The 11,024-nt window shown below is 38.2% G+C and overlaps 1 protein-coding gene across 3 annotated transcripts in view; it reads left to right on the forward strand.

Moving 5' to 3' along the window:
* Cert1 (ceramide transporter 1) overlaps positions 1 to 10,681 on the forward strand; it is a 97,459-nt gene extending 86,778 nt beyond the window's left edge. For 2 of the 3 annotated variants that reach the window (NM_023420.2, NM_001164222.1), the window contains 5 exons: positions 1,275 to 1,345; positions 4,587 to 4,715; positions 5,368 to 5,497; positions 6,264 to 6,400; positions 7,632 to 10,681. In NM_023420.2, the coding sequence (NP_075909.1) occupies positions 1,275 to 1,345; positions 4,587 to 4,715; positions 5,368 to 5,497; positions 6,264 to 6,391 (458 nt within the window). In that variant the 3' untranslated portion in view covers positions 6,392 to 6,400; positions 7,632 to 10,681. The remainder of the gene's footprint in view (positions 1 to 1,274; positions 1,346 to 4,586; positions 4,716 to 5,367; positions 5,498 to 6,263; positions 6,401 to 7,631) is intronic. The other variant, XM_030247385.1, reaches the window with a different exon arrangement.
* Positions 10,682 to 11,024: the final 343 nt, after the last annotated feature.

An 11,024-nucleotide genomic window follows, 5' to 3' on the forward strand; every position in this document is an offset into this window, starting at 1 on the left:
CCTTACTTTTAAATAGACTTTTTCCCTGTTGTCTTAGGGGTTTATTGCTGTGAAGAGACACTATGACCAAGGCAACTCTTATAAAGGAAACCATTTAATTGGGCCTGGCTTACAGTTTAGAGGTTTAGTCCGTTATCATCATGTTATGAAACATGGCAGAATGCATGGAATGGTGCTGGAGGAGCTGAGAGTTCTACATCTTGATCAGAAGGCAACTGTGTGTGCCACACTGAGTATATCTTGAGCACAGGAGACCTCAGAGTTCTGACCCCACTACCCCCACAGAGACACACTTCTTCCAACAAGGCCCCACCCACTCCAACAAGGCTGCAAACTACTCCAACATGGCCACTCCTAGTGGTGCCATTCTCTATGGCCAATCATTCAAACACATGAGTCTATGGGAGCCAAACCTATTCAAACCACCACAGCTGTTCAAAACACTTAAGATATTATATCACTGGATTCAGTACTTTAATAGTATCTTATGATAGGTAGATATTTTCCATACAAACAAGTAAAATTCATTCCTATTAAATGATTTATCAGGAGGCTGGAGAGATGGCTCAGAGGTTAAGAGCACTGACTGCTCTTCCAGAGGTCCTGAGTTCAATTCTCAGCAACCACATGGTGGCTTATAACCATCTGTAATGGGATCTGATGCCCTCTTCTGGTGTGTCTGAAGAGAGCAGTGATGTACTCATATACATAAAATAAATAAATCTTTAAAAAATGATTTATCAGAGGTGACAGAGCAAGTTAGTAAAAAGTTAGGATTGCTGTAGATTTCTCATTCATCTACTCTTTTCTAAACTGTCTTGTTTGTGTGATAAATTCCCACATGAATCATGCATTATTTTCAAGTATGTGTTCTTAGACTTTCATAGATACACATATTTCTGAACATCATAAGGTATTTATCATTGGCATTTTGACATTTGTTCCTCACAAATATAATCACCTGTGCCTAATTAGAACATGCTAACCCAGTAAGTTAAGTGAAAGAGAGGAGTTGCAGCTTTAGGGACTGTTTGACCTGGGCTAATCCAGTACTGATTACAATTGCTTATCTTGCTGTGGAAGACACTGTACTGGAGGAAAATGTCCTGGTAATCAGACCTCACTGTTGCCATCTGCAGAACGAGAGGACACTCGGCCCTCGTGCACAGCACTGGCCGTCTTCCATTTAGATATAGCATAGGCATTCTACTTGCTTTACCATAATATTGTTGATAGTCTTTTTGCAGCTGCTAATATGATTCTCTTCATTTCAGCTACTATAGAAAACTTTCATGTGGTGGAAACATTAGCTGATAATGCAATCATCGTTTATCAAACGCACAAGGTAATGGTCTTGTCATTTGTCCCCAAAGATAGAAATAATTCAGACTCAAACATACAGATTTGCTACAGTAAATTATGGCAGGAATTTAAATTTAAATCCCACAAAATATCCAAATACCTTTTTTGTTTGTCTTGTTTGTTTGTTTGTTTGTTTGAGATAGTGTCTCTCTGTATAGCCCTGGCTATCCAACAATGTAGACTGGGCTAGCCTTGAACTTATGGCTGTATGCCTGCTTCTGCTTTGCAAGTGCTGGGATTAAAGGCTTATGTTTCCATGTTCAGCTGAGACTTAAAGACTTTATTCAGGTCCCAGAGACTGAACTGCCAACCAAGAGTGAGCATGAGCCAGACCTGGGGCCCCAGCATATGTGTAGCAGATGTGCATCTAGGTCTCCATGCAGGTCCCTACAACTGGCGCAGGGGCTGTCCCAGAACCTATTGCCTGCCTATGGATCCCGTTCCCCTGGCTCACTGCCTTGTCTGGCCTCAGAAGGGGGTCTATGCCTGGTCCTTAAGTGACTTGATGTGCCAGGATGGGCCGCTGCCCTGGGGGCTCCCCCTTCTCAAAGAAGTGGGGGGAGTAGAGGGAGGAATTATGTAGTGGGGACCTGGAGGAAGGGGGTGCTGATGTTGGGATATAGAATAAATAAATTAATTAATGAAAGCTATTTTAACTGGCAAATAAGATAATGGTAAATGAGAAAGAAGATGATTACAACCTGAGGAATGTTATATATTTGAAAATTATATCAGGCCATTTAGAGCAGAAATGTGTGTAAAACTCTGAGAAATAATCTAGAGGCAGCACTGGTTTAAAGATCGTAGCTAGTTTCTAAACTAGTCTAAAAAAGAGCCTTCTAGGCTTGATTTTTAAATACTCTTTAGTGCTTTACCCTAGAAATGATAGCTCTCAAATGCAAATGAGTGCCAGTTTTCTACAAGAACAGTAATGAAGGTAAGAGTGCATATGCATTGACTGTGGCCAAATATGAACATTATCTACAGAGCTGCTCTGGCAACAAGGAGAAGTTGAGAGACTCATTGTATTCTTAGAGCACAGAGAAGCATCATTTAAATTGGTTTCCTTTATATTATTTCTCCCACTGCCTTTCAGTATAATGTTGCTGAGTTATATAGTATTTCTCTTGCTTTTTTTATAGTATTTTGTTATGCTGTTTCCCTTTTTTAAAATGCCATATATATATATTTTTTTTTTTACTTTGTGGTTGTTTGTGTACATGTGTGCACATACACCCACAGGCATGCCCACATGAATAGTGTGCATGTCTGTGTTTGTAGGTCAGAGAACAACCTAGTAGTGTTGATTTTCTCTTCTACCACATGGGCCCCAGGAATAGAACTCAGAGCATCAGACCCAGCAACAAGTGCCTTTATTCTCTGAGGCATTTCACTGCCTCAAATACTTTATACAAGGTAAAAAAGAAAGCTATAGATAATTCACCTAAAGCAATGCTGTTTAATTATGAACAATGGCATAATCAGTGGGGTGTTTCTGCCTTGTAAAACTGTCTCTTGATTGAGTTGGATATGAAAAACAAACATGAACTGGGAGACAACCTCCTTATGAGACCTCCTCTGTAAGTGTGAGCTGCTTCCTTTTACCAGCTGCTGTTCCTCAGCCGGTTAACAGTAGGCCTTCTGGGTCAGCATACAGGTCTGGGAGTCTAATGTGAGATAGAAAGTGTAGGAAACAATCAAACAATCGTCCTATATCATACAATGAAGATAAATGGCCAATAATTTAAGCAGAAGAAATGTATTAGTAGAAAATAAGTGATCCTGGGAAGCAGTCTACTAAAAGTATTCCACCTGAGAAATGCTAACTGCAGAGGAAAGCACAGTAGTTATATTTAGACTAAGGACTAAAAGTAAAATTACTTAAATGCTACATAATATAACAAAAATTAAGATGCAATTACTTTCAACTTGCTAGACAAGGTTTTACAATAATTTTTGGCAAAGTCAGATGACAATCTATAACTTTTTTCCATTCAATTTGGCTTCTGTGATGATGTATGAAGGAAGACCACTTGTCCCCTGAATTTGGAGTCACTTTTGTTCTTGTCCTTATAGCTTTGTATTCATTACTTTTTTTGTTTTTCCTTGTTGTTTGAGACAGGTCTCTTGTTGCTCAGACAGGAGGACCTGCCTCAGTTTCTTGAGTGACTGCAACTATAAGTGTGACACTGTGCCCCCTGATGGCCTAGTCTTGCTTTATGTTTGTTTTGTTGTTGTTTCTTATTTTCTGAGGTAGGGTCTCATGTGTCTCAGGCTGGACTCGAACTACTTAGAATGTTTGATCCTCAAGCATGCTTGACCACACCTAGTTTATACTGTCCCGGGTAGTGAACCCAAGGACGCATGTATAGTAGACAGGCTGAGCTGTGTGCCCTACCTTGCTTGTCTGCTTCTAATGAAGTGCTGAGTGACTAGAGACAGACAGCAGCCATTCTTCAGTATTGCCCCATCTGCATTTGCCCGGCCTAATGAAACTTTAGATCTTTAAAAGATAAATTTTGCCAATGTATTGACATTGAGGTGTTGGCCATTTTTTGCATTCAGTAACTAAGAAAGACGACAGTAATAATAAGGATAGAGCTCAGCTGCATATCCTAACACTCAACATAAAAGTAACTGGGACAGGGGAAACACTTGTTCTCCGACCATTTAAAGTCCATAGTTCCAGTTAAAAGCTGAATGCCATTTCTATAGAAATAGTTTTTCTTATACCTTAAAAATAGAAATATTAAATGTAAATAATTTAATTCAGAGGTTTTTATATAGAAGTTGTAGTCCTATTTGCTTTTTAAGTCTTTGATTCTCTAAGTAGAGCATTGACAGAGACTGGGGAATTAGATTGAAACTTTGTACCCATTGCTGTTTCATGGCTACAAAGTTTCTGTCGGAAGTGATAGCAAATTTCAGAATTATTGTAAGTACAGATATTGTGACTATACTATACTAAGTTGTGCACTAAAAATAGTTAAAATGGTGAATTTATAATAATTTTAAACAGAAAAAGAATAGTAGTCCTTTGACTATTGTAGAAAGACAGCGGCAGTTCATACTGGACCTCTGCAAGGACTCGAGTGTCTCCACCTAAAGTCGGACAGACTTCAGCTGCAGGACATGGAGATGGCTCTGCACTGCTTCCTTTTTCTGTATGACATGAATTAAAAAAAATAATTCAAATTGTCAAAACACTTTTAATTCTTTCACAGAGAGTATGGCCCGCTTCTCAGAGAGACGTACTGTATCTTTCTGCTATTCGAAAGATCCCAGCCTTGACTGAAAATGATCCTGAAACTTGGATAGTTTGTAATTTTTCTGTGGATCATGATAGTGCTCCTGTGAGTATAGCATAAAGATAAGTATAATTCTGTAATACAAAGCAAAATATGTAATGCAGCCACATTTATACATATACTCCCCTCCCACTCACACAGATAATTGATTTGACATGTTTCAGGTTTATGTTAGATTGCTTGGGACAGCCCTTGTATTTTCTGAAGACAAGTGCCATGGCTATTGGTGCCCCCTCTGGGGCTGTGTAGCTTTCCTTCTGAGTTTGGTAAGGTAGCTGCTTGGGTCCTGTGAGTCGCCTCTGTCCTAAAGGTATCTCCTAAGCTATTACCAATGCTGCACTCCTATTGTTTCTACCTTAATTTAGTTTAGTTAGTGCTATGAAAGAGGGAAAAGCCCTCTGTCTGTCAGTTTGACATATGTTAATTGATGATTATAAGATTTTAAATGGGAGCTGGAAAGATGGCTCAAAAGCACTGGCTGCCCTTCCAAATAACCCAGTTTAAACTCCTAGCACCAATGTAGTGGCTCATAACGTAACTTATTTCAGGGAACCCGACATCCTCTTCTGGCCTCTGTGGGCACTGCACAGACATGCTGCTCAGACATGCATCAGTTGTTCTAAGGAAGTTTTACTGGATAGGGCAACGGAGATTATAAACTACAAACTAATGCTAGTTCATGTGTTTGCTTTGACAGCTGAACAATCGATGTGTCCGTGCCAAAATCAATATTGCTATGATTTGTCAAACTTTAGTAAGCCCACCAGAGGGAGACCAGGAGATAAGCAGAGACAACATTCTGTGCAAGATCACGTATGTAGCTAATGGTATGTAGTAGTTCTGTGTTCTGATTCATAACATGGAGGTTCTAGACCATTGTCTATATAAGAATGTCCAATTTACTAGTCCTTAACCTGAGATAAGTTATATATAGAATTGTGTGGAAGACATTAAAAGTCTACATGCCTGAATTTCTATCTTAGAACTAGTATATGAGAATTTTTAAAGTTATAAGTAGGTGCAAACATTTTAAAACTTTATAATATATAGAGGTCATATATTTTAAGAGCCATTTTATTAATAGTTACCTGGTAGAATGTATTTGTAATTAGAGTCTTTTCCACCAGTTGTTGATAGCTTCCAGCGTGCTTACTTCATTATGACTCACTGCTGGGCAGCCCTTTCTCTCATTTGTTTTGGTTTCTTACTGTTCTGTTCTGCATCTGCAGTCCTGATTGTAACCTTGCTAGTGAAATACTCAAATGTCCATTGTTATTCAAAGACATAACTACTCAAATGTTTAAAAAAACACCTGTTGCTACTTAGAGAGTGATGATCGAGTAACTTTACACATTGCTGTGTTAGTATGTCCATGATATTTGGGGAGACTCATGACTACTTTAGAAAGGTAATTCATCCTTTCTTACCATGTTAATGTTTGATGGGTTGGCATTAGGGGATGAATAGTTTCGGCTTAAGAAATGCTAGCTGTTAGAACGTGGAAATTTTTTGAAAAGCAAAGGAGTGCACTAGGTACTTCATGTGTAGGTGGAGAACCATGTCTTAATCGGTTTGACTTCCCTTTGTTTACAGTGAACCCAGGAGGATGGGCGCCAGCCTCGGTCTTAAGAGCAGTGGCAAAGCGAGAATACCCTAAGTTTCTAAAACGTTTTACTTCTTATGTCCAAGAAAAAACTGCAGGAAAACCAATTTTGTTTTAGTATTAACAGGTATGGAGGATCTATAAACCTTGTTGACTAGTAGGACTCTGCAGGTAGTAAAATTCAATCAGCTTTTGGAAGGAGGTGTTGGTAATGTTTTATGTTCCCAAATAGAGGATTGTAGTCTGTAGTCTTTAACACATTTTGTTATTTATATTTCTATTAATATGAAAGAAATAGCATTACATATATATAGAATACAAGAAGTACCAACTTCCTGTGTTATACCTTGCCAGAAACTAGTTACTTTTTGTATGTGGTCTTCTAAACTTTCTTATGTACATATTCACCTGTACTAAAGGTCAAGTAAATGTGTGTGCATCTGAGGGGGTGTACACACACCCTAGCAACATACTGAGTGTGCACGCTGTTACACATCTGCTTACACATCTGCTTACATCCTTGAGTCTGAAGTTTTTTCTCTGTTACTAAGGAGTTTCCTGGTTTTGTTTTCTTTTGTGTGAGTGCACATCATTTATATAACCAGCTCTTCCCTTAACATATACTGAAGTTACAGCCTTTACTAATACAGTGTTAGACTTTTATCTTTAGTTATTTTGGACTATAAAGTCTCTGTGTGTTAACTATATGTAGAACTATGGCTCAGGGGACCATACATATACAGTTTGCATATTACCACCTGGAGAGGGTGTATTAACTGATATCTCCAGCAATAAATGTTTTATTTTCACATAGGTTCTTATAAATATATAAAGTAAAACTTTCAGATCTTCTCTATCTTGGCAATCAAAAGTTTTTAATGTAGTTTAATTCTCTTGGACCACAGGTTTGCACCATGAACATATTTATTTCTTAAATAAGACACACACGCACACACTGCCCCCACATAACTTGGGTAGAATTATCAAGTTCTTGGACATAGTATTAGATGGCATAACTCCTACCTAAGACTGCGAAGAAGACAAGGCTAGTTTATAAGCTAATATTTGAGAACCCTCTTTATTTACAGCACGATGCTCTCCATATGTTTTTCCAAACTTCCAAAAGACCCCTTTATATTTTCTGTTGCTTGCTTACAGAGGATATATTTTCAAACGTATAAGGTCAATGATTTTGCATTTGCAAGGGTGAGATCCTTTAAAGGTAAATGGCAGAGACTCTGTGCACTCCATGCATGAGCAAGGCGTGCGACGTCTGTTCTGGGGTCTCCATGCTTTCACTGCACACACACGCGTGGCTGGTGCTTAGGTTCTTACTTGCCTTTTGTTTTCTCCTTCAGTGACTGAAGCAAGGCTGCGTGACGTTCCATGTTGGAGAAAGGAGGGAAAAAATAAAAAGAATCCTCTAAGCTGGAACGTAGGATCTACAGCCTTGTCTGTGGCCCAAGAAGAAACATTGCAATCGTAAAGCTGGGTATCCAGCACTAGCCATCTCCTGCTAGGCCTCCTCGCTGAGCGTGTAACTATAAATACATGTAGAATCACATGGATATGGCTATATTTTTATTTGCTTGCTCCTTGGAGTGAAAACAAATAACTTTGAATTACAACTAGAATTAACCGATGCTTTAATTTTGAGGAACTTTTTTCAGAATTTTTTATTTACCATGGTCCAGCCTAAGATCCTCAGTTGTATCAGGTTTTGTGCACAAAAGAAAAGCACAAAAGTTGAACGCACCTGAGGCATGTGCTCTCTGTGCACCAAATACTCAGATGGGCTTCTTTTTACAGGCCTACAGTCTGTGTCTGTGTCCAGAAGTTTTTGACTTTTTTGCTTTGTATAATCATAGAATCTATTGCTGCTGATTTCTATAAGAATTCATCTTGTGTGTCTCTTCATAACTGAGGACTGTCAATAACCTGTGATTTTGCCTTTTCTATAGTCTTACTCCCATGAAGAACATTGGTTCTGATGGAGAAAGAATGAAAAGCTTTATTCCCCCAGATATCTTTATATTTTTATTATATATTTTAGTTGTGTACTATGTGCTACCAACTTTTTTCAGTTTGTTACAAACACAATTTGGTAATTTTTAAATTGGTTCTGCCTGCCTCCAGTCAGAGACAACTGTACATCTCTTATGGGTATAGAGTACTTTATATACAGAGGTCAGGACAAAGTGGGTTCATATTTTCCCTGAAATTTGTAAGAGAATATATGGTATTACTTGTTAAACCAAATCAGACTGTTTGAATTTGACATTTGATTTAATATTTCTAGTATTCTGTAACAAATATGGTAGTTTTTCTAGCTTGGATTACTTTAAATGATATATCGAAGGTATACATAGAAAATCTGAACAATGCTCCAATTTGCCTCTTGATCATAAATTTCAGCAGAGCAGTACAATTTCACAGTATTCAAACTGAAAACTGTCTTTAGTTGCTATGAGAAGCTAACATGTAAAATACCTGATTTAGTTGTAGTCCTCTATGAAAAACTTGGAAGCATGGAGTTGAGGCAAGGAATGGTACTCACTTCAGTTGAGATGACTGCCCACTTCAAACTCTTGATTGTGTTTACAAGCAGATGTATTTATGTAAATCAGGCATTTCGTAGATGCTTTGCTGACTTGTTCCTCTCCTTAGAAACACAAAAACTCAGACCCTTTTGTAAAGCAGAGAGTCATGTCATGTAAAACATGACCTGTATATATTCCATACATCGAAATGGAGTCTAAAGATGAATGCAAGGTGTGATAACTTAATGATGGGATTAGTCTGATCACTTAATATGCACAATCCTGGAAGTGAATTACTTGCATCAGATAGAATATTTATTACTCTGTATAGAGAGAAAAGTGCGTATAAAACATAGAGCTTACATTACATGCACGCAGTTTCATGTCCCATAAATCTTTTATATTTTTTAATTTACCTTTCTCTAAATGATGTGCATGGAATATGCCTTATTACAGAAATGCTATTCATAATTTGACTCTGTGGAAAAGTGCCTATGTGGTGGTAGTGCTAGGAAGGCAAGGAACAGATTATCATACCAGTTTACATCACCAGTTAACATTTTATATTGTGATGTTTAAAAAAAGAAAAGTTTATACCTCAAATGTGTATTTTATTTTGCAATCAGCTATGGGGTTGGGATGGGAGAACGGGGAGGGTTGGGAGGGAAAGTTTATTTGCTATAGGCACTGGTGGGAATCTTGGGGGGGGGGACAAAAAACAACAAAAACAAAACTCTCTACACCCACTATAAATGTTCTTCTGTTTGCATTTCTGGTAACTATGATGAACCAGACAAATAACTCTCAAAACGAAATTGGATAGCTTTATTTTACAAACGTGCAAAGTTTATGAAGCAGGGTCTGCATCTAATTATTACCAGTGGCATTTGCACTAAATGTGGTGATAATCTTTTACAATTTATTCTGTAAATAAAATGTTACACTAAAAATACTTGTAGTAAAAAGATAAGCAATGATCATTTTAGTAATGATCTTCAGTAAAAGACTGGTACTTTATTGGAGATAACCCTGCCCAGTCAGATTTAGAATTGAGTTCAGAAATACTGAAAGTATTCAAACAGTCAAAGTTAGGAGGAGCACTGGCGACGTTATAATATTCAGACCGTCAAGAATTACTTTCATTTGGCTAATCCCTACATAGTGAATATTTATTGTTTCTTCATAACCTGGGTATCTATCTTAGCCTAAGCCCCCATCCCACACACCCCCAAAACAAGCCCCTTTACTCAATTCTGCTGGATTATTCTGTGATGTTAGACACCTGAAAAATACTGGTGATGTGGGGATTTGTCCCTGCGTGTGAGTGAGCATAAGGAGGGAGCAGAGTGCTCCTCCTGGGGTTGAGGACTCCATATTGGAGGTAGAGAAACTTGACTTGGTGTTGCTACAGGAGGAGCGAGGGAGGAACCTGACTAAGAGAGATGTGTGGAGGCCAAGTGAGGTACAGGAGGCATGGCTCTCAACTGTCCGTTTCCATGACTACCTATACACCTATCCAATATCAGTGTCAGTCGCTACAGAATTTTAACTGGGCTGAGCTGGCTCTCTTGTGAAATTGTGCCGGTTATCTTCAGACGTCTCAGTTGTTTGTCCGATCAGACGCGTGACCAGTATGTGGTCCAGGCTGTACAGGTGATGTATTTGGATTGTCGTCGTTGTTCATCTACAGACTCAAAACATAATCATTTTAAAGTACCTTGGGAGTGTGTAGAGTGTAACTATAATAGCTTTATGATTCTGATGATGTTTTTTTAAAAATATAAAAGATGGATCTTCCATGTTACAATCACAAAATTAAAACCAGTATTTAAAAGTGGAGAAGTATTAAAATATTACAAATATGCTCACTTGCTTGATTTGTTTTCCTTAACCTCGAGGTACTGTTTTAGGTGATCTTCTGGGTAATTTTAAAAGTTTCCTTGAATTATTCCAATTCAGGAATCCTATTTGTAACATTAGGGATCAAGTAACTCTGCGGGAGCAACCTAATGTTTGCTAACAGATGAGAGCGGGCAAGGACTAAGGTAAGCGCCTGTCAGCCTTCTGTCTGTCCTGTGTGGTATGCATATGTGTATAGTGCAGTGCAAGCTAAATGAACTTATTATGAAGTACACCTAAAAGTCTTAGAGCCAGAGAGTGAAGCAACATAACTTTTTCTGAGTTTCTAAACTAGCAATGCTGCCCTTGTAA

Source organism: Mus musculus, chromosome 13 (genome assembly GCF_000001635.26).
Source record: "Mus musculus strain C57BL/6J chromosome 13, GRCm38.p6 C57BL/6J".
NCBI classification, from domain to species: Eukaryota; Metazoa; Chordata; class Mammalia; order Rodentia; family Muridae; genus Mus; species Mus musculus.